Below are 24312 nucleotides of genomic sequence, written 5' to 3'. Positions count from 1 at the left end.
ACGCACGAAAGTCCTATAGTTTTAGTAAATGGAAATCAACAAATTATTAGTAAAATGTAGCTGTTTTATTTTAAAGTTCTATTATGTCAATGTATCCGTTTTTAATTAGAAAATGTTTATTTTAAAACCTTGGGAAGCACTTGTTTAAAGTGGATCAGTGGTAATGTTGCTGATGCTAACAAGAGGCACGAAAATTGATTTAAAAACCTTGCTTACCACTCCTTAAAGGGCAGGTGGGCAATAATATTGTTCCTAATGCTGGTAAAAAAAACAACAACAAAAAAAAAACAAACAAAGGATTTTAAAGCATTGATTTACCAGTTGCGCGTGTGTTGTTGTCAGTCCACAGGATGGCGCTCACACACTCACATACACTTACACGCACACACACACACACACACACACACACACACACACACACACAAGCTTGCACTTAGGATGCTGTCAGTATGTGAAGCGGTGCTTCGTTCTGCACAGTTCAAGCACAGAGGACTCTAGTTACAGAAATGGAGGCAAACGGAGGCATGGAGATGCAACCGGAACAGTTCATGTATCTCACACAGATTACCTGAAAACAAGAAGAACACAGTGATGAAAAACGAAGAGGAATGGGTATTGTTTGAGTGCAAATACTCTTTGTATGACAGCCTGACACAGCAAAGAGCGCACGATATACACTCAACTTGACGGGAGGCAGCCACCAAACACCTATAAACAACTGAATTCAGAAATCACTTTCCAAAGACCAATATTCGTATGAGCTGAGAATATGGGTGTCATTCTGTCCTTGGATTTGAATGAATTCAAGACTGTTTCCAGAATGAGATTTCTCTCATTAATCACTCAGACAGTGCTTGGTGCTAGATCTCACTCATGAATCACTCAATGCTTGGTGCTCGATCTCTCTCATGAATCACTTAGACAGTGCTTGGTGCTAGGATCTCACTCATGAATCACTCAGTGCTTGGTGCTAGATCTCACTCATGAATCATTCAATGCTTGGTGCTAGGATCTCTCTCATGAGTCACTCACAGTGCTTGGTGCTAGATCTCTCTCATGAATCACTCAATGCTTGGTGCTAGGATCTCACTCATGAATCACTCAGACAGTGCTTGGTGCTAGATTGCTCTTATGAATAACTCAGTGCTTGGGGCTACATCTCACTGATGAATCACTCAGACAGTGCTTGGTGCTAGAGCTCTCTCATGAATCAATCAGGCAGTGCTTGGTGCTAGATCTCACTCATGAATCACTCAATGCTTGGTGCTAGGATCTCACTCATGAATCACTCAGTGCTTGGTGCTAGATCTCGCTCATGAATCACTCAGTGCTTGGTGCTAGGATCTCTCTCATGAGTCACTCAGACAGTGCTTGGTGCTAGAGATCTCTCATGAATAACTCAGCAGTGCTTGGAGCAGGATCTCTCTCAAGGCTGGTTGTATCAGTTCTGCTATAATACATACTGGCCAGGGCCCGCAGCGTCGAACATCTTCTTTCTGCCCTCCATGCCAGACATAGCCTCCACGTTCTTACGCCAGTCCTGCACCTCTGAGGTGAGCACCTGGGAGCAGAGCAGAGAGACAGGGCTTGAGAAACCTGCAGAGGCCATAGAGCTTGTACTTCCAACACAGCCAAAACAACCTACCTGTAGATACATGCCAAGGATTTTAAAGTGCAAGCCCTCTCACAAGGCACTGGTACCCTGTCACAGTGAATGTGCTAGCTGTCTTGGTATAACAGACAGCGTGAGTTGAGATGAGGTTAAAAGCTCTAAAAGCATGAATGGAGATGAGCCCTGCTCTTTTGCATTGTGGTTAAGACGCTCACTTGCAGTGCACAGGGTCGCTGGTTCGCACCTACCCTGTTAGATTGGCACCAGTGGCTTTCCATTATTAATGCATGGATAACGTTTGGTCTTGGTTTCTGTGCTGCACAGAAAAGTGCTGGTTAAGGTGAACTTTGTCAGCTCCTATACTAATTGCAGCGCACTCCTCACCTCCCCCTTGTCTTCCTTCTTAACAGACTTGAGGTTGGCTCTCAGGTAGAGCCCAGTGAGCTTGCATCTCCAATACACACAAAGCAGCACACTTTCAAATACATGCAAAAGGTTAATGTGCAAGCCCTTTCACAAGTATAGTGGTATCCTGTTACAGTGAATGTGGTGCCACTTGCCACTTGCAGAAAGACATTCTTAAATCTTAAATGGGGCTTGGTAACCCTTGTAACCCAGTGTATCCCATTCTATTCCCTCACCACACTTTGTGTAAAGAAATATCTCCTTCCCTCTGTCCTAAGTCTGTCTCCACTTAATTTCCACACTGTGTCTGGTCCTGGTTTATATTTGTTAGGGTCCTTATTAACTTTGCCAGCTCCCTATTAACTTTGTCAGCTCCCTGTTAATTTTGCCAGCTCCTTATTAACTTTGTCAGCTCCTTATTAACTTTGCCAGCTCTTCTAGTAGCAGTAGACTGGTAGCATCCTGGATGCAGAGCACTCCTCACCTTCTCTGTGTCCTCCTTCTTCACTGACTTGAGGTTGGCTCTCAGGTCCAGAGACACCTTGTGCTTGGAGCCCAGCAGCGAGCGCAGGATGGCGTCAGCTGAGATGCGCACTCGTCGCAGGTTGGGCCTCTTGAACTTGCCTCGCATGTCCAGGATCTTCAAATTCAGATCATGGATCTAGGGAAATAAATGATATTCAAAGTCATGTCCCCATTGGAACTTATCAGCAGCATCGACAGTTATACAGTCATTTCACCGAGAGTGTAGATCTTACACTCAGAATGTCAAATTCTAAATGTTTAAACCACAACTGGTTCTTCAGCTAAGGCCAAAAGTTTTACATCAACCTGTAGAATTAACTAATTTTGCTTCGTAAAGTTGAATGAAACCTGCTGAATGCTTGAATTACATACAGCTTTGTAGTTTTCCATAAATCTGACATGAAATACTGCACTACTATTATGGCTTCCGGTAGACTTTTGCAATATTGTTTAGTAGTTTATTTGATAGCATGATGTTAAATAAAGTGAATTATGTCTCAATCCTAAAATTCTAGGTCATGCTAAACTTTTGGCCATAGCTATATATAAACAGATTAAATATGTTAGCATTAACTTTCCAGCAGTTTATATTTAGATTTAATGACTTCTAATATGTTTAAGTGTTCAGTGGCTGCCTCTAATCAAGTTGAGAGTGTACTTTCTCCTGCATTCTTTGTATGACAGGCCTGATGATTTGGAGCAAGTAACTTTGTGAATACAGCCCTTCGAGTCATGATAAGGCCCTGTGTGAGGTATTCAGTTTTCAGGCCAGTGTTGGTCATGCTAAGGCAATATGTGAGGTACTGAGTTTCTTCAGCAGTGCTAAGACAGTGTGCGAGGTACTGAGTTTCCTCGGCAGTGCTAAGGCTGTGTGTGAGGTATTGAGTTTCCTCGGCAGTGCTAAGACAGTGTGCGAGGTACTGAGCTTCCTCGGCAGTACTAAGGCTGTGTGTGAGGTATTGAGTTTCCTCGGCAGTGCTAAGACATTGTTTGAGGTATTGAGTTTCCTCGGCAGTGTTAAGGCTGTGTATGAGGTATTGAGTTTCCTCAGTAGTGCTAAGACAGTGTGTGAGATATTGAGTTTCCTCGACAGTGCTAAGACAGTGTGTGAGGTATCGAGTTTCCTCGGCAGTGTTGTACATGCTAAGACAGTGTGTGAGATATTGAGTTTCCTCGGCAGTGTTGTACATGCTAAGACAGTGTGTGAGATATTGAGTTTCCTCAGCAGTGCCAGGGCAGTGAGAAGTTCAATCGCACCCTGCTCTATGACAGTACCTCGCGAGCATTCTTGCCGACTTTACATTCAATGTCGTAGCGCTCTTCGTCCACAACTTCAGTCTTCGCGTGAAGCTCGGTGCAAAGCTTCTGTAATCAGAGCACAGCAAGTTCATGGCAGGCCAGCAGCTTTACAGGAGAAGTAGCTTCCAAAGCCATTGTAATTATTTTTGTGACCACCGGGTCTACAGTAAGAACAGGATGGGCCAGCATAATTGAAAGATCACAACATTGGGCTGAATTCTGAACGTTCTTACAAATGGTAAACGATATTAGAAATGCACCCAGTAGAGTTACCAAAGCAGAAATAAACAGCTATGACTTTTAATTCAGAGAAGTAAGTAAGAATTAAGTATTAAGCCGTTTCTTATTTGTTTTAGTTGTTTAATTGTTTTTTTTTTTCCTTTGAGAAAAAAAAAAAATGCTAACATCGATACAGAGTAAATAGCTTTGACAATCTACCCGTTGTGTCGTCTACTTTAATAATCTAAACAGTGGCATCTTAATATCTTAACCCTTTCATGCATGGTGACCTCATATGGGGAAGCATAAAAAACTCTTCTAGTTTTTATATGGGGACATATGTAAGACTCAAATTCATGATAGCCTCATACTGGAATCAGTGGTGTAGTTGAGTCAAAACACATCGGAACTTTCATAATAGACAATCTAAGTCACATGACTCACATCTCCCTCACTCTCTTTCAGTCAGTAGTGCAAACAGCATTAAGAACTTCTATTACCAACTACTTCTTTAAGAAAGCTAAAAATGCTGATGAAGAGACAGCAACAGACAGTGCATCAACTATGACTGCGGACACAAGCACAAAGCAAGCCACGGAAACACAGATATCTAAATAAAGCATTCTGACAAGATGGAGAAAGACACTTTGTGGAAATACTTGTAGCAATTAGATAAATGCATTACCTATTATATGTGTAACTAGAAGCTCAATATGCAAATAAAATGTAAATTTGTATAATCATTTAAGATAATGAATATTTTAGGACTTCACCACTGATGAATATGTCATTTGTTCCCCATATAAAGCAATGGAAAATAATTGATAAAATGTTCAATTAAAAATATATATTTATTATGTGTCTATTTTCAATATGTTGTGCATGAAAGCGGTACTGCAGCCATCCTAACATGAACATCAAAGTCGGAGCATTAGGTGTAGAAACAAAAATGCTATCTCTTTTCCTTAATTATACCATCCAGTATCTTTGAGCTTATAAATCAACCCGTTTATGGGAAACATTTCTCTGTGCTTTACAATCCTTGCCTATGCTTTACCACACCTCTTTGTGATTTGCAATGCTCGCCTATGCTTTACCACACCTCTTTGGGATTTGCAATGCTTGCCTAGGCTTTACCACACCTCTCTGTGATATACAATGCTTTCACTACACTTTGCTGTTACTATCGGAGACTGTTATATGGGTTTTTAGCTACAATCACTGCGGGGTGTAATGCTTGAGAAATTCCTGCAGGGGGTGATCACCTGCAGCTGCTCCAGAGTGAGTCCTGCGAGCTGCAGGGGTGGCACTCGCTCTGCCAGGTACCGGACCTTCTCCTCGTCTCGGTCCAGCTTCTCCTTGTCCAGAGCCTCTTTCGCTCGGGTCAGCAGCAAGATCTGAGGGCGCAGGGCATGGGACAGGGTCAGCCCCTGGGCTGAGGAGCAGTGTCTCTGGACTGGAAACATTAGATACTGTCCCCTCTCTGGCTACACTGCACTAGATTCATCAAGCTCTTTACTAGGGCTGTGCCGATGCTTGTACTTTCAGAGTAATTGCCTTTAGTAAATTTGAATTGTTAGGTATTAATTAAATGGAATACAACATGTTAATTACTCAACACAAAACAATGCGGGCCCTTGGTTTCCCTGGCTTGCTCAATTATTGAGTAACAACCAATAACAATCTGATTAATTGATTGTTGTTTAATATAGATGCTGTCGTGATCAAACTAACTACAACTCACTTATATTTTATATGTGATTATTTTGTCCTTTCTTTTATCCTTTTGATATCAAATCTTTTTTTTTTCATTCCTTAGTGTCCTTAGAATTGCTTCATCCCTGAGAGGAATTTGTTTCCAATCGGCTTTTAAAATACTTAGTGTGGAAGTTAATTGTGATTGATTGGTATTGTTAAGGCGAGGGAAGGACAACTTTTCTTGTTTTGAAATCAACACATTAATAAATAGGTGTGTTTTGGTTTATTTAAAACCTGCTGACAATTACTCTGAAGACCAGCGCAGCCCTAGTCTTTACACCACAGTAGAACATGCACCATTTTAATTGATAAAAAAACCAAACAGCTAATGCTGCATAACTAGTAACCAACCATATGAGCACACCTTTGAAATGAACTTCTGAGCAAAGATCAAGTGGGTCTTGCTGATTTGCAGTAGAGCACATTTACACACTTCTGGTTCTAATGTAAACTCATCAGCCTAGTTGTCTAGTGAGATGAAACATGATACTTTACCTTAAGAGAAAGCTTGCGGGATGCTGAAATCTTTGACTTCGGCTGCAGAGAAACAGAACACAATTACTGCAGCCCTTAGGAAGGACTTTAGAATAAAATACCCCATAGAAAAGTTAACTCTGGCATTTTTGCACAGTATTTTTCCCCCATGCTTTTCCCATTTTTTTTGTACTCTGCATTTATCATAGTTTAACATGTTTTGCCTTGTTAATAATACTATACCTCTTTGAGCTTTACTTATTTATGCTTTACCATGCTTTCACTGTGCTTTTACTAAGGGAAAGTTTGATTTGTTTATTTATTATAAATTTAGTCGTCGCCAATGGATTTTACCCCAGTTTTCTCTCCAATTTGGAATGCCCAATTATTATTTTTTATCCCGGTTAATCGCTGAAACCCCCCCCCCCCAACTTGGGAAATGGAGGCTGGAGCGCGCGTCCTCCGAAACGTGCTCCTGCCAATCCATCAATTCACGAACTGCGGATCCACAGCGAGGCCACCAGACCTATAGTACCGGAGGACAACACAGATCTGAATGGCTTCACTGCAGAACCGCAGGCGCACTATCAGCCACATGGGTTGCTGGTGCGTGATGAACCATGGATTCCCTGCCGACCTAATCCCTCCATACCCAAGCAGCTCTCAGTCAATTGTGCGCCGCCCCCTCCTAGGAACCCCCGGTCGTGGTCAGCAATGACACAACCTGGATTCAAACCTGCAATTTCCAGGCTATAGGGTCCACGCAGAGTGCATTTACTGGATGTGCCACTCGGGAGCCCCCTGGGAAAGTTTTATTAGAGATTCCACATCACAAGCTAGGTTCAGGTAATATAACTGCATGTGATAAAGAATACAACACACACAGGTAAAAAACATACTGCTGATATATTATAGAGATACTCCGATATCTTGTCTCGACAGTTACCAGGGTATAGTGCTGTCAACTTAAATCAGGACTAATAGATTTAGATACAGTATTGACAGACAGATAGTAGGGTTTGTAGATAAGGAGAAAGAAAAACAGACAGATAGACAGGAAATATTGTAAAAAAAATGAAATGCTTGCTGGTAAGAAATACTCACTTATTTATTACGGGAAACCCGCGCTCATTAACACGAGCAACAGAGCGACCCCAGTGTGAGCTCCTGTCAAACTGAAAGGAATTCCAACCAATCCTCACATAGCTGCTGTCGCTCGCTTCTCAGCAGAGATTATAAAAAACAATGCATGGGGTAGTGTCTGAACATTAGAAATGAATCCTCAGGGTGGGATACTTAGGCAGTTGGGCATTACCTGGCGGGCATTACATTCTTGTATCACACACTACCTCCAAGCATTAGTCTAATTTACCATTTTTCTCAAAAAAACAGATTTTAAAGAAAGACAGTAAAATAAAAAAAACAAATTGTAGAATTATTTCCATGGTTGCCTCAGCCGTGTATAGGGAGACATCCTGGGAAAGCTGGGATTGGCCTGGTTCCCAGCTTGAATTTTTTGTCCCGGTTAGAACCAGTAAAATTGTTTAATTGTCCCGGTAGTACTATTTCATGAACACTTTTCCCAGTACAAAGATGTGCCAGGGTGCTCTATAAGTTATGCAGCAGAGTCTTGTATTGTGCTATAGTTTCTGTTTTACCTTAGCATGAGGGACAGCCTTGGTAGTCGGGACGGGATTTGCCTGCTTCGGGGGGGATGGTTTGGGGGGTTCGGGGTCAGCATCCGTCTCCTCCTGCACAGTCTCTTCAGTCTCCTCAATCTCCTCAATCTGCTGTAGAGCGAATGAGAAAAACAGAACCATCCGATCACTGCAGTTTAAACTGCTCCTCCACTCCCACTCCCTGCTATCAAACCAGCACTCTGCCCGCTCAGACAGCAGGACTCGATTTAGTTGTTTAGATTCACTTTGTGAATCATTTTCACTTTCTGTCATTTGACATTTGCAACTTTACAACCTCAATGTGGCCAGAGTCCTTCGAAAACATGTCTAATTAATAAGTACATCCTGCACACCAGAGTGTAACCGTCAACCTGCCTCCCTGCAACAATCTGCCCATGAGGCGCTAAGGAGGCTGCACTTGATCCCTGGAGACAGCATTGCCACTGTTGTGTGTGCTGATGCTCCAAGGAGGACGCAAATAGGTTAATCCCTGGAGCTAGCACTACACTTCAGCCATCAACACCAGCCCAATAGGAAATCCACATTACCTGGCGGAGGAAAAGCACTGAAGGCTCATATATGACAGCAAAGCTACGTCTTGGTTGGTCCCCACCACTACTATCTCATTTTATCTGGGCCGAAAGCCAAGTCCAGTATTATTACCATGAAATAAATAAGAACATAAGAACATAAGAAAAGTTTGTGAACGAGTTGTCCTTGTCTGTACCTTCCCCAGTGCAGTTATGTATTTTTGTAGTGAGGTGACCAAAACTGCACACAGTATTCTAGGTGGGGGTCTAACTAGGGCATTGTATAAAAATAATACAACAGTGGCAGCTACTCATTCCATCCACTAGAGGCAGTGTTGCAGACAGGACAGGTTTACTGTTATACTGACCAATGCCACCTGTTTCAGAGCTCCACCAAACCCCCCAGGGGTCCTTTACATAAGGCTAGGCATGTTAGACTGTGCAACAAGATCTCCACTGCACCAGCTCCACAAGGTGAAATACTATTCTCTGCTCTTTTGACAGACCGCCTTTGTTAGATTATTTTGCTTCATTTGGCCCAGGACAAAGTCTGCGAATGTAATTCTCATCCTTCTAAACCTGAGATAACAGTGCTATACCCCAGGTGAACACCAGGTGGACAATTTCTGTGCTTGTGCAGCAACAACCCCCCAATGTAAGGTTGATGAATTCGGGTAAACATGGAATTAACTACTTTGTTATGCTATAAGCATGAGACCAGGCCATGTTTCAAATCTGAACCATTTATTAGTTCCAAATATCCACATTACGTTCTACATTGAACGCTATTGTTACAATACGTGCCACTAGTATTAACAGAGTTAGGCAATTGATCGGATTACCTGAACCCCTGGAGAACCCTCAGACTGATTCACTGATGGTCCACGATGATCCTGGAGGTATTAAAGGCTTCTCTGTCTGTGTCATCACTACGCCCAGTATTTACACAATATGGGCTAAGGACATACATGACCACAGTCTGTCTGTTATCTTACTAATTATCAATAGAATTTAGCCCTTTAGCTGTTACTCCATTCAAGTGCGACCAAACACTAACTAATCTCTTTTACAAGGTTACTGTGGGTAATCATTTATCATATTTCATTCCGTACATTTCTGCACTTGCTTTATCACTCAAATAATTTTAAACCTAAGTGACACTACTTATGCCAAATGTTACCATTACATTTCCCAAACTGAAGTTAGTTAATACAGCATATAAAAATAATAAATTGATCAAAACAAATGATCTTACCTCTCTGAAAAGGAGAGAAATGGGAGAGAAAAAAAGAAAATTAAAAATGTATTTTTGTTCTTTCATCTCTTATTTGGCTATTCATTTATAAAATCTTGTGTGCCTGGCTTGAGAAGACAAAACTGTGGAAGAATGCAGAAACATGACACCAATCAATTATACTTTAAATGAACCAGCTCACAAAATTTGTAAAATAAGGCTGTTTGTAAAGTAAGAGTGATGTATTGACAGACAGACATGCCCAGATTCTGCTACTCTCAATAACTCCAGTTAAAGAATCCCAACCAAGTCTGGATAAGAGAGTTTTGACATAGTGTTAAAATGTTAGTGTCAAATACATACTGGTACGCAGTTTAAACACAGATGAACACTTATATCCCCATATTCTGATACTCTCAATACTTTGTGCTAAACATGTCCTAACAAAGTTTAATTGCAATTGGATAAGCGGTTCTCTAGATCAGTGGCTTTCAAATTAAATGTATCTTTGTGGGACATGAGAAGTTTCAGTAAAAAGTCTGCACACATCTTAACCATATATATAATATATATATCATATATATATATATATATTATATTTATATATATATATATATATATATATAATATACAGTTAATACTGTTGAATACCTCCTGTACAAATTACTGATGTGTTCGCTTTATTGAAGCTGACTGCTGACCTCCTGGCATGTCAAAGTTTCTAGATGGCGCTGTGCATCTGACTGGTGTCCCTTTTATTTAAGCTTGCATATTAATGGACGACGTTCGCTGCTATCTGGTGATGTAGGTTGTTTATTGGCTCATTACATGGTGTGGATGTTAGTAAGCATTGGGCACAATCAGTAAACTCTTATGTGCAGTTTTAGATTTACTGTTATTACAATGGATTGGTGGCTGGTTCGTGCGTAAGAAAAAGAAACACAATAGCAGTGACATACAAAGAAGCCAGATGCATGTTGGATTCCCCCTCCCAGTCTATACACATGTGTGTGGAGGGTGTACAGACTATATACACAGAACCATATTAAACTCCCACATAACTGTTTTTCTAAGTACAGCATTCCGTCTCATATCTGTATGTAAAAAGTCGAATGAATGAATCCTGTTTTAAATACCATTATACACAGCTGTAACAATTGCTATATTCACACAATTATTGTTTTGAGATTCAGCTTTTATTAGGGAGTTCCCCTAAATTTCTTGTTTAGAAAGATACAGAGTATTTATTGTAGCATATTCGGGTTCTTGGGACAAAGATGAGAACGAGGCTGTGATGGAGTTGAAGGCTCAAACCGTTTATTTTTGACAGAAATAATCAGTAAAATAAAATCACTGTCAGGGAAGGGAACTGGGAATCAAAAATGAAAATAAAATGATTAATGGTATTTGTCTTTCTTAACCCTACCCTTTTTCTCTTTATCTCCCCTAAACCCAAACTTCTCTCACACTCTCGTCTCACCCAAAATACCTCCACGCATCCCTTTATATCCCCTCGCTCCCTCCGTCCCTTACAAATCCCCCACCCCCAATCATGCCAAATCTGCACCACAATTCCCTTACACACACCTTGACACACAACATACATCCCCTGCACACATACACCCACCATGCAACCCCTGCACTCACACACACACACACAACATGCAACCCCTGCACGCACATACCACCTTGCAACCCCTTGCACGTACACAAACACCCTCTACACTATCCTGAATCTTCCCCTCCATCCAGGATTGCTACAGTATTAATACTTGACAGAGTAGCCGTCTGCCGTGTGGGTGCATGCATTCGCTGCTGAGTGACAGGCAAGAGATTGAGACAGAAGTTGAAGTTGATAAGCCCAGCAGGCTAACAGGATTTATTTACATATCAACACACAGTGGGCTCTACACTCAAAAACTGTCGGTGCCTTAATATAGGATGATTAAGGCATGTTAAATGAATGTTTGTGATACACAAAATACTTCTTCCCACATGCCAACTATTTAACAAAACAGTTTAGTATGGAACACCACAAGTATTCACAACACTGAGGAAATAATACAATTCGGACAGTGTGGCTTGTTATCTCCTCATTAACTGGTCATTAGGGATTTCAAAGTAATACACAAAAGGTTTAGTAATGTTTAAAGAATTTTTATTTTTCCATCAAAGTTTACTGACAGGTCTGGTCTGCCCTAAAGGCATAATAGCCTCGCTTTCACCAAAGGAACTGGCATATTGGTATTGCAAACATGGATTTGTGCGCTGGTCTTGTAGCATGTATGGGTAATGCTGCCGCTGTTGCTGGCATTGTCGTTATTGCTGTAATAAACGAGGAGCATCGAGTTCAGACTTTGCGCCAAGAGCCCGCAGCACTGCACTGTGAACAACAACGAAATGAGAAGACATTTGCGAGCTAGAATAGGCCACGCATAAATGTATTCAACCTGCCTTACGAGGACATCATGCAACGCTTCAGATTAGATCGGGCAGCAACATTCGATTTGTGTGAGGTATTAAAGAATGAATTGGAAAGCCTGAGAGCCAGAAGCCACGCATTACCTGTGCACATGAAAATATTAATAACATTAGGATTTTATGTAACAGGGTCATTTCAAAGAGCCAAAGGATACAGTTTTGGCATTACCCAACCAGCCACGTCCCGTGTCTTGCATCAGGCAACAGATGTGTTAGTTTGTAAGGTGGGTAATTATATCAATTTTCCCACTGACCAGCATCAGCAGAGTCAGAAGAAAGATACGTTTTATAACATATGTGGATTTCCATCAGTGTTGGGGGCAATTGATTGCACACATGTGGCATTGAGACACCTTCTGATGGTGAATTAGGGTGACCAGATTTTCAAAGCTCAAAACCAGGACGCATTGTTAAATAATTGATAAGACTAATATAGGCTAAATATAGGCTTTTTTAAATGGCTATTTAAATAGCCATCCCCTCACTCTTAGTATTATGTTTTTTTTTTTCCTTTTGCACATTTTTCAATTGTTAATTTATTTATTTATTTATTATAGAGCCACATTAGTAATGTGCTAAGACATGTAACATGTATGTAAGATATGTATGTGTGATATAAACTCAATGCAATCCAGAGTTGTATTTTAACAGAAATTTTATTGACCTCAAACACATAATATGCATGAAACACTTTGTGGCTAATCTGTTTAATTGCATAACTACTCATTACTGGAGCATAATTACAGATTGCTCCAGTAAACCCAACTGTATAAATGGGTAGCAGCATTTGTATGTAAAAAAAAATACTTTTGATAAAAAAAGTCAGCCAACTAAATAAATAAATAATATAAAATACTGTACACATTTTATATAATACATTAACCTGCAATTAATAGGTTACACAGTCATCCATACATTTTTCCCCAGCAGTTGAACGTTTGCTCCGTTTTGGAGGATGGGGTAGCTGACATCACTGAGGAAGAGCAAGAATGAGAGACTGCCATCACTGAAGAAGAGGGGGTGGGGGGCTGACTTCGTTGAAACAGGGGGGTAATGGGCAAGGGTGGGAGATGCAGGATAACCAACAGATGGCAATGGCAGTGTGCTATAGGAGCTTCCATACATCTGGCAATGGCATCCACGTGTTTTGATATCAAATTCCATACCATACCACTGTGTGCAATATTACAGTCATATTAGATTGAGATATATATTTTTTAAACAATACGGCATGCATGCCTCTTATTACACCTGAGATAAACAATGTCTGAAACGAAATAACAGCTCTTCCTCGACTGACTTACAGATTTTGTGAATCATTACACTAGTGGGGATGGGGGGAAAAGGTAATAAGGAACAACAGGAATGATAGCATATTTTAGAACTGTATTCATACAGGATTAATGGTTTGAAGACAAATATACGACTTCGCTTTTTATATAAATGCTACCCCAGATCCTGACACATGCAAAAAATTAATTGTTCTCAACGGGTTCCTGTCATTCGTAAAAACAAAGTTACCTTGTAGGTCATCGCTTTTGTTGATATTGTATCTGTTTTCATTTCGTTTTCCCTGGGACGAATGCCATCTACCTCTTACTCCCTATCTATTAGATATTTTCTTTTCACTGTTTGAATCCTAAATTGATTGACTGTACCGAAGTGTTAAAAAGTATGGTTCAGTAAAATGTTTACCTCTACACTGAAATACCGACAGTTTTGAGTATAGAGCCCAGTGTACGAAAACTTTGGTAGGATCTACAATTTCTGAACTAATCTTCTCTGTTCAATAATAAACTAACGTTGCTGAAGAGAATGATAATGGCGGATAAATGGCTAGGGCGGATAGGTGACGGGTGGAAATGTGACGGATTACTGTACTGAAGTAGGAATTTGTCTAGTTCTTCAATACAGTGGCTCTCAAAAGTATTCACCCCCCCTTGAACTTTTCCACATTTTATTGTGTTACAACATGGAATCAAAATGGATTTAATTAGGAGTTTTTGCCACTGATCAACACAAAAAAGTCCATAATGTCAAAGTGAAAAATAAAATCTACAAATTGTTCTAAATTAATTACAAATACAACACAGAAAATAATGGATTGCATAAGTATTCACCCCCTTGAGTCAATATTTGGTAGAGGCACCTTTGGCAGCAATTACTGCCATGAATCTATTTAATAAGTCTCTACCAGCTTTGCATATCTGGACACTACAATTTTTGCCCATTCTTCTTTGCAAAATTGCTCAAGCTCCGTCAAGTTGGATGGACCTTTGGTGAACAGCAATTTTCAACTCTTTCCACATATTCTCAATTGGATTGAGGTCCGGGCATTGACTGGGCCACTCCAGAACATTGCCTTTTTTGTTTTTAAGCCATTCCAGTGTAGCTTTAGCTGTATGTTTGGGGTCATTGTCCTGCTGGAAGATGAATCTTCTCCCAAGTACCAGGTGTCTTGCAGACTTCAGCAGGTTTTCCTCCAGGATTTCTCTGTAATTTGCTGCATCCATTCTGCCCTCTATCTTCACAAGCTTTCCAGGCCCTGACACAGAGAAGCATCCCCATAGCATGATGCTGCCACCATGCTTCACGGTATTGTCAGGATGATGTGCGGTGTTAGGCTTTCGCCAATCATATTGCTTAGCGTTGAGGCCAAATAGCTCTATCTTGGTCTCATCAGACCATAGAATCTTCTTCCACTTGGTCTCAGAGTCTCACACATGCCTTCTGGCAAACTCTAGCCGAGATTTGATTTGAGTTTTTTTCAACAATGGCTTTCTTTTTGCCACTCTCCCATAAAGGCCAGTTTTGTGCATCACCCGGGCTATTGATGCCGTATGCACAGTGTCTCCCAGCTCAGCCGTGGAAGACTGTAACTCCTTTAGAGTTACCATAGGCCTCTTGGTGGCCTCCCTGACTAGTGCCCTTCTCGCTCAGATACTCAGTTTATGAGGACGGCCTGTTCTAGACAGATTCACAGTTGTGCCATATTCTCTCCATTTCTTAATAATGGACTTTACTGTGCTCTGGGGGATATTCAATGCCTTGGAAATGTTCTTATATCCTACCCCTGATTGGTGCTTTTGAAGAACCTTATTCCAGATTTGCTTTGAATGTTCCTTCGTCTTCACGATGTAGCTTTTGTTAGGAAATGTACTAACCAACTGTGGGACCTCCCAGAAACAGGTGTATTTAACCTGAAATCATGTGAAACACCTTAATTGCACACAGGTGGACTCCATTCAACTAATTGTGATTTCTACAGACAAATGGTTGCACCATAGCTTATTTACATGTGTCATAGCAAAGGGAGTGAATACTTATGCAATCAATTATTTTCTGTTTTGTATTTGTAATTAATTTAGAACAATTTGTAGATTTTATTTTTCACTTTGGGCTTTTTCTGTGTTGATCAATGGCAAAAACTCCTAATTAAATCCATTCTGATTCCATGTTGTAACACAATAAAATGTGTAAAAGTCCAAGAGGGGTGAATACTTTTGAGAGCCACTGTAGCTCTCATTATACAAGCATTGTACATAGTCTTTTTACATAGCAATGTGCTTTAAAAGACAAGCTCTTTAAAAGCATTTCAATGTAATCCCAACAGAGTTTAGAATATGCTGGTGTCCGTACACTACATTCTTCCATAGTTTCACTGACAAGCCTCGTTTGCATTCCAGTTGGTTTAAATCCCCCAAAGTTACAGTAAAATTGCCCTCTAATGAAACCTGCTTCACAATTTGCAGTTCGGGAAGCATCATTGTTATTTGTTTTGCTCTTACAACACAGTCACTATATCAAAAAATATATAAGAAATCTATATTCTTAACACATATGAGTCCACACATACAGCGTTAAAAACACATATAAAACATATTTCACATCTGAAAAACAAATGTAATGAAATTAATACGCTACTTACTCTTGGTCGGCCATCGTAGGACTGGTTCACCTGCTAGATACAGTAAGGGATGGTTTCTGGGGTTGTATATGATAAATAAAACACACAAATACAACAAATAGCAAGCAGTACAATTCATTTACTGAAGCTTGCAAACTGTTTCCATTCACTTACACAATGATCATTTCATCATATACACATACACATACACACACACACACACACACACACACACACACACACAGCAGTGTGCACATATGTTACAACACCCCATTGCTTCTGTAGTTTTGATTTGTTGTGCACACGAAATCAAACCACTGGAACTGAAAACACTGTCAAAATAGGATAATTGGTAATAGTCTCATTTAATTGATGACGTGAATAGGCCACACATGCAATTCATTTAAAATAGTAAAGGAACAGAGAGCCACAAACGGTAAAATGCATGAAACGACTTAGCAGTTGTTTAAGATGCCTGACTAAAGCACAAAGTGGTCTAACATTTTCACACATAAGTGACTACTGTTTCTATATCACTGATCATTAATTGAAATGCAGGTAGGTGTATAAAGGATATGAATTACAAATCTTGAGGTGTTCTAAAACATTTGCAAACCACTGTGTATATTCTTTAAGCGTATATCCCTTTTTTATAATCTGCATCATATTTCACATTTATTTTTTTATATATTTTTTTTAATTTATTGGTCATATGGAAAGTTAACACCCATAACCTAATGTTAACACCTTAATGAAACAGAAATATTAGACATTATTTTTACATACCAGCAACAAAATTCTTCTATATTTACATACAGTCAAATTACGATTCAATTATAAAAAAACGAAACATTAAGTCTATTCATGGTACAGTAGATGCTGCAGACTGTTTTTTTTTTTTTTCCCTAACGTATGTAAATGCGCAGCAGATTGCTCTTACCTGTCAATGGAGAATTCAAGTTCTCTCAGATATCTGTAGTTTCTGATGAGGAAGCGCGATACACAGTGCAGTATTTATCTCTGAATGTCACATACATCGGCCAAGCAACTGGACAATAAATATAGAACCTGTGCTACGGAAACGAAATATTTTGGGCAGTGGTATTCAGTGAATGAAATCTTACCCTAACCATGTGACAATGTGTGACAATGCACAGCACTGTGAACACATCACTCTGATGAATAAGGAAAAGCTATTCCTAGCAATATAGTTAATATAAATTGAGTGTGTGTGTGTATATATATATCTATCTATCTATATATATATATATATATATATATATATATATATATATATATATATATATATATATATATATATATATCAAGATAGTATAGTAACATGGGTTATTTATAAATGTCTGTAACAGAAGTTACAATTGTCAAGTTTCTTTATTAAATAATTAAGAGTGGAAATTTGATCTCTGAACTATTATTAGGGTGTGGCACCTCTCTTTTCACAGATTGTGATCCATGTTGGGATACTTGGGAAACTGATCCCACAGGTAGCACCCAGCCATGGAAGTAAGTGTATTATAATTGTGTGCGATAATAGTTACATGCTATGGTCTATAATACACACTTTAATCAGATAAACAGTGTTTAGTGAAGTCTTGCACTGCATACTGAACAGATCACCAATACTTACAGGCTTCACTTTATATATTGTTTATATCAATGCCAAAAAAATGTCTTCCACAGCATGCATGAAAAAACAGTTTTCAGGAATAAATGACGATATTATTTTGAGAATGCACTATTATGTTGAACAAACATCTGACAAACTAAAAGTCTAGGCAGAGCAGAACTGCAATGAAACATTGCGCGCTGTGCAAGCACCTTTTTTCCAGCTGCGCATGTTTCTTTTGTCAAAAAGTGGGTGCCATGGCCCTCCCTGGCTCTGGCACTCCTGCTGTATATTCTAATAGATGTTTATTGTATATTTGAATAGGTTTATACCATCTATTTTACTAGATTATACTGTGTATATCACTAGATTTGTACTGTGTAGCTGAATAGTTTTTTTGTTTGTTTTTACTGTGTACTTGATTCAATTTGACTGTATATATTGTTAGATGTGTATTTATATTTGAATAAACCTTACTGCATTTCAGTAGACTTTTACTGTGTGTTTTAATAGATTTCACAGTATATTTTAAGGGATCTCCCTGTCTGACTCTGAAAATATCCTGTGATCTACTTGGAAAGGTATGTACAGCCAGAAATAGTGGCTGCATGCATTGTCTGAGTGCTTTTAAATAGGAACTGCAACATTGTTTTTAAATGGGAACAAACCATAATGGGTGTGTTAATTAACCAGCCAGCAACAGTGCTTTAAATGTGAACATTTACGGAGAACAACAGGACTGTTACATAATGTTACAGTCAAGTGCGATATTTGTTCTAACCATGGAATTACCATAGCATTGCTTTTTGGAGGTGTCAGAGTGAGATAATGGGACCTGATCAAAGACAAGCCAGCCAAAGTGTTGAGAAGAGTTATTACAACACTTCTATAGGGATTCCTAGTCGGTATAGATTATGATATACATACTCAGTACAGAAGCGGTATACCATGCAATAAACTCAACTTGATGGATGGACAACGACACCTGTGCCTTCTGCTAGTACTGTTGTCAATTAAATGCTTGTCTTCTTTCTATTCTTTAAGGATATTATCTTCAGGTATTCCTCATCCTTGTTAGACAGCTTTTTGGGTCTTTCATTCCTGTTTTTAATTACAGATGATGTTTCTCTGTACTTCTTGATTATGCATTGGATACCACACCTTGAAAATCAAGTGATGCAAGTTATTTTACTCAATGTCTCATTCTTTATGCAAGTGTTGTTATAATAGTAGAAAACACTAGTGGAAGCTTTGAGTAAATTATTGATGCTCATAATGCATCAGAGTGGAAAAATGCATGTCTAAGACTTTTGTACAACAGCGTGTGTGTGTGTGTGTGTGTGTGTGTGTGTGTGTGTGTATATATATATATATATATATATATATATATATATATATATATATATATATATATATATATGTGTGTGTGTGTATATCATTGTGACAGAAAAACAATGAACCTTGACTATAAATCTCCCTCCCGACCTGTGTGGGTACTAAGTACTAAACAGAGTTTTTTTGACGGGCTGACGTGACAATTCTTTCCCCGGGTTGGGAAGTCGATCAGTCTGGAAAAAGGCGAGCCTCCGTTGCAAGAACGTATTGACCTGGAAGGGAAACAATGTAGCAAGTGCAGATTGTAAAGGCAACTGCATTCGCTTACCAACAGGTCATTCATGAGAGCATATAAGGGGGGTGGAGAATCGTAATCAGTTCCTTTGCATTAGTTTGTAGTGAGTTAAAGCCAGAAGGACAGTAACAGTGTGTTGTTATTGAAAACCGTGAGTGTTGTGTTTTTGTTTGTTTGTAATTGTCTCATCTTGTTTTGTACGTTACCAGACAGTTAACACAGTTCTGGAGCTGTCTCCAGGGGCCAGCACGAAATCAGACAACACTGCACCTTTGCCACAAATAAAACTGTATTTGCACCACTAACACTAATTCAGGCACTAACGGACTTGTGTACGTGTTTTGTACCTTTTCACCTGGATTACAATTGACTGTCTGTTATTTAATCACCTGTGCCTGCACACAATCAACTACTTTGCCACAATCGTCCTTATGAAGCCATTTTTTCTTTTTTCATTTTCTTTAATAAAAAAGCAGCCGACCAGAAAGTCAAATGATTCAAGCTGTTGTATACTTTTATTAACCAGGAAAACAAAAGTAAACAAACTAAACTTAACCCTTCTCGGGCCCTAATTTAAACACACACTTTTTCTATTAACTAAATCCAGGCCACAATAAAGCCTGTTCCCCTGTTACCAAAATGGAATCACAATCCACAGTCCAAATACCTTATCTACAGTTTGGGTTACTGTGACGGAAAGATGAGTTCTGGTGATGAATCTTCCTCCCAACCTGTGAGGGCGCTAAAGAACGAGAGGAGAAGTATCTGGAAGGGCTGGCCTGACAGTTCGTTTCCGGGTCAGGGAAGCGGGTCAGCCTGGAGGGAAGCGCGACTCTGTTGTAAGACCGTATTGATTTGAGAGGTAAACGAGAGGCAGCTGCAAGTAATAAGGCAGCTGCAACCGTTTATCTCGATATCATGCGGGATTACATATAGGGGCCAGGGTAACGCTGGTCTTCTCCTTCGTTTGGGTTAAACGCTTGGAGAGAGAAGGATCGAGAGAGGAGCTCTCGTTGTAAAGAGGAATTGCGTGTTGTGTTTGTTTTGTAATTGTCTGCGTTTTGCACCACCAGACAGTTAACTCACCTATCCGGAGCTGTCGACCAGGGTCAGCACAATCCGGATCACCACTGCACGGAACCGTCACGAAATACAGTGTCTTCACCCACCACAAGCACGTCTGCACTCACCCAGGACTGGTGACCGTGTGTTCGTTTTGTTCGGGACTGTGCCCTATTATTGCTATCCCCGTGCTTTACACATTGTTGTGTAAAGCCGGGGATTTATTATTTAACGGTCACCAGACCTGGATTATAAATAAAAGTACCTTTTCACTGGAAACTGTTGTCTGCCTGTCACTCCACTAGCCACTTTGCCACAGTTACCAATGTTTTTTTTTCAGTTCAACCTTCCTCTAGCAATACACTTAGTCACTTACTCCTTCTCTCCACACTTCCCGTTGGTATTAACAGCCCTTATATCTTCAACACTCATATCTTCTTATTCAATGATCCCCCAATCATTTTGTGGCAGGCTATGGCTGAGCGGTGACATCAGACCAGAAGAAGGAACTGAACACACAGGCAAGGTAACTGCAGTTTCAAAAAGACGCTGCGTTCGCTGGTTATTAATAACAAAAATAAATAAAATATTTAAACAAAAATATTTAAACAGACGTGGCATCCTTGGGCGGTGCGAGGCAGGGCAGCAGCGGACCCTCAGGAGACGATGGTGGAAGGAGAGACAGGCCTAGCTGTGGTGCGGGGTTTGGCCCTCTTCGCAGCCACTGTGGCCGGGCCGCGGCGAAAGCGGCAGGGACTTCTCCCCTTCTGGCGGCGAAGGCGGCACTCTTTTGCTTCTGGTGGCAGTGGGAAAACCAGCAGGCATGCTCCCTCTGCTGGCGGAGGTGGGAGTGGCACGTAGTCCTCCCACGGTGGTGGAGGCGGAACCAGCAGGTATTCTCCCTCTGGTGGTGAGAGTGAGAAGCAGTCTTCCCCTAGCGGTGGAGGTGGAACCAGCAGGTATTCTCCCTCTGCTGGTGGAGGGGACTGACAAGCAGTCCTTCCACAGAGGTGGAGGTGGAACCAGCAAGTATTCTCCCTCTGCTGGTGGGTACCTGGGCTGTGGATGCATTGACTCCCCCCTCTTGGGCTGTGGACATTCAGGCTCCTCCCACTCAGGCGCAGGATGTTTGGGCTCCTCCCTCTTGGGCGCTGAAGATGTAGTGTCTGGGCCACTGCCCAGAACCACTCGGCAGCATCCCCCACCAGACCCTGGTTTCACGCCTTTTTATACTGGGGCTTTCCATAAGGGCAGACTTCCCAGACGTGCCTAAACTCGCCACAGGCACAGCACATAGGAGCCCCTTCCATCCTCCACTGCTCCTGTTCAGCTGCCCAGTCCGGGGGTCCCCATGGTGTTGGAACCTGGGACCACCACCACTTAGGCTGTGGCTGCTGCTGTTGCCTCTGCTGCTGCTTTTTGCAGCTCTTCCTCTTTCCTCCCATCCTTCCTCCTCTTCCTCACTCCAAAAAAAAATTATAATAATAAAAAAACAAAACTGCAGTACCCTTCTGCAGTACCTCTTCTGGCCTGAGTCCAGGAGGCGCTGGTGATCCCCCTCTGTACACCACGTGTGGCAGGCTATGGCTGAGGGGTGACGTCAGACCAGAAGAAGGCACTAAACACACAGGTAACTGCACTTTCAAAAAGATGCGGCGTGCGCCATTTATTAAAATATTTAAACAAAAATAAACACTGCTCACAGAGCATAAAAATAAATAATCAAACAAAAATAATCACGAACACTAAACGCTAAGGTCAGGCTGAGCGATCGCCTTCACTGATCCTTAGTTCTTTCTCTTCTTTCTCTGCTCTCGTTCCGCCTCTCGAACACCCCACCCGGAGTGCAGAGAGCTGCAGGTATTTATACAGGTGACCATCTCCTGATTAGCAACAAATTAATCACTTAATTAATTCGGGAGATGGCCACCTTCTGCACGAGTTTTTGATATGGATGGGGCTTCCCATCCACGTTGCAAAACAATACAAAACAAAACGCACGGCGGTTCACCGTCATCTATATCTATATACACACACAATAAACAAATACAAAATAACACAGGGGCGGAGGGGGAGACCCCGTTCTACAAATAAACAAACAATACGATTAAACAGCAGGGCTTTTCTACCGCCCTGCTACACATTTAAACAATTAACTATGCCATTAACCCTTTAATTGCCCACTTTAAAAACTTCTACCAGATGTAGTCTATGTTCCTCAAACCCAGTGCCCTAAAGCCTGTAAACTCTGGTTTGACACATAAGCTCTGTCACAATATATATATATATATATATATATATATATATATATATATATATATATATATATATATATATATATATGAACATAATTTAGATATTTTATTTGACATAATTTAGTCAAAGAAACTACAAAATGACAAAACCACAAAGTTCTACTGGAAGTCACAACAGTAGTACAATAGTTCATGATAGATTTTGAAATAATTTTTTGTTAGGGAAATGGAAGTGGTTTGTAATGCGTTATGTTACTGGAACATTACGAGACAGCCAGTCTTGTTCACAGTGTCCACGCAAACACGAGACAGTCAGTCCTGTCCACAGCGTCCATGCAAACTCACAGTGCAATACAGCAAACACAAGACACTCAGCCCTGTCCACATCATCCATGCAAACACGAGACAGTCAGTCGTGTCCACAGCATCCATGCAAACACGAGACAGTTAGTTCTGTCCACAGCGTCCAAGCGAACTCACGGTGCAATACAGCAAACACGAGACAGTCCTGTCCACAGTGTCCATGCAAACTCACAGTGCAATACAGCAAACACGACACAGCCAGTCCTGTCCACAGCGTCCACGCAAACTCACAGTGCAATACAGTAAACACGAGACAGTCAGTCATGTCCACAGCGTCCATGCAAACACGAGACAGTTAGTTCTGTCCACAGCGTCCACGCGAACTCACAGTGCAAAACAGCAAACAGGAGACAGTCAGTCCTGTCCACACTGTCCACGCAAACTCACAGTGCAATACAGCAAACACAAGACAGTCAGTCCTGTCCACAGCGTCCATGCAAACTCAAGGTGCAATACCGCTGAACATGTTCTCTACAGTCTGAACCATCAAGGGTGTGACTTTAAAAAAAAGTGAACAAACTTTTTGACAAAAAAACAAATGTCTGTCTTCCTGTCTTCTCAAAGCTTTTCCTAGCAACAAGAAAATTCCAAAAAAACAAAATCAAGGAGGAACTGCTTTCGGCTTCACCCGTGCTTCACCTGCTTGAGTTCCTGCTGGCTAGAATCAGAGACACAGCGGTTAGAAGAATGATGTTCTTGGGAATTCCGTTTCCCAGCAACCTTTGCACAAACGAGCATTAACAGGATCTGACCCTTACACTCTGTCTGTCTGTCTGGTAAACTCGGTAAGTGTTTTGAATTTCCAGCCACATTATCTTCTCTTTGTTCTTTGCCTGTTACGTTTCCTTTAATACATATATGCAGGTTTTAAATATAGAAAACTCTTCAAAAGAAAAAAACAAATGCTGGTTAGTATAACTACAAAGAGGTGGTAAGAAAATAGATTTTAAATTCTTGGTTAGCGCTCTCATTTCATGGGGGGGGGGGGGTTAGTGATCATGTTGCTAGTGCCCTTATAAAAGTTTAATAAAGCACGCTGACTGGCTGGTAAAGCACAGGCCAGCATTGTAAAGCACTGAGAGGTATGGTAAAGGTTTGTCTCCCGCTAGTAAAGCACAGTAAAGTGTAATAAAGCACAGTGAAAGCCTGGTAAAGCACAGGCAAGCATTGTAAAGCACTGAGAGGTATGGTAAAGGTATGTTTCCCGCTAATAAAGCACAGTGAAAGCCTGGTAAAGCACAGGCAAGAATCG

General features: G+C 40.7%; 1 protein-coding gene across 6 annotated transcripts; it reads right to left on the bottom strand.

Moving 5' to 3' along the window:
* Positions 1-244: 244 nt before the first annotated feature.
* LOC121318549 (troponin I, slow skeletal muscle-like) lies at positions 245-17204 on the bottom strand. Of its 6 annotated transcripts, none has more exons than XM_041255336.1 (10): positions 17064-17204; positions 16145-16200; positions 9757-9760; positions 7951-8079; positions 6314-6355; positions 5326-5457; positions 3818-3907; positions 2502-2678; positions 1464-1561; positions 245-568 (listed from the first exon to the last, which is right to left on the bottom strand). In XM_041255336.1, the coding sequence occupies exons 2-10, from the start codon at positions 16156-16158 to the stop codon at positions 565-567; spliced, it is 690 nt and encodes a 229-aa protein (XP_041111270.1). In that variant the 5' UTR covers positions 16159-16200; positions 17064-17204; the 3' UTR covers positions 245-564. The 6 variants fall into 6 exon arrangements, with proteins under 6 accessions (XP_041111270.1, XP_041111268.1, XP_041111269.1 ...); XM_041255334.1 differs by having other exon boundaries at positions 16145-16177; XM_041255335.1 differs by having other exon boundaries at positions 16145-16174.
* Positions 17205-24312: the final 7108 nt, after the last annotated feature.

Source organism: Polyodon spathula, chromosome 7, assembly GCF_017654505.1.
Source record: "Polyodon spathula isolate WHYD16114869_AA chromosome 7, ASM1765450v1, whole genome shotgun sequence".
NCBI classification, from domain to species: domain Eukaryota; kingdom Metazoa; phylum Chordata; class Actinopteri; order Acipenseriformes; family Polyodontidae; genus Polyodon; species Polyodon spathula.
The sequence above is the reverse complement of the archived record's forward strand: the minus strand, read 5'-3'. Positions and strand labels throughout refer to the sequence as shown.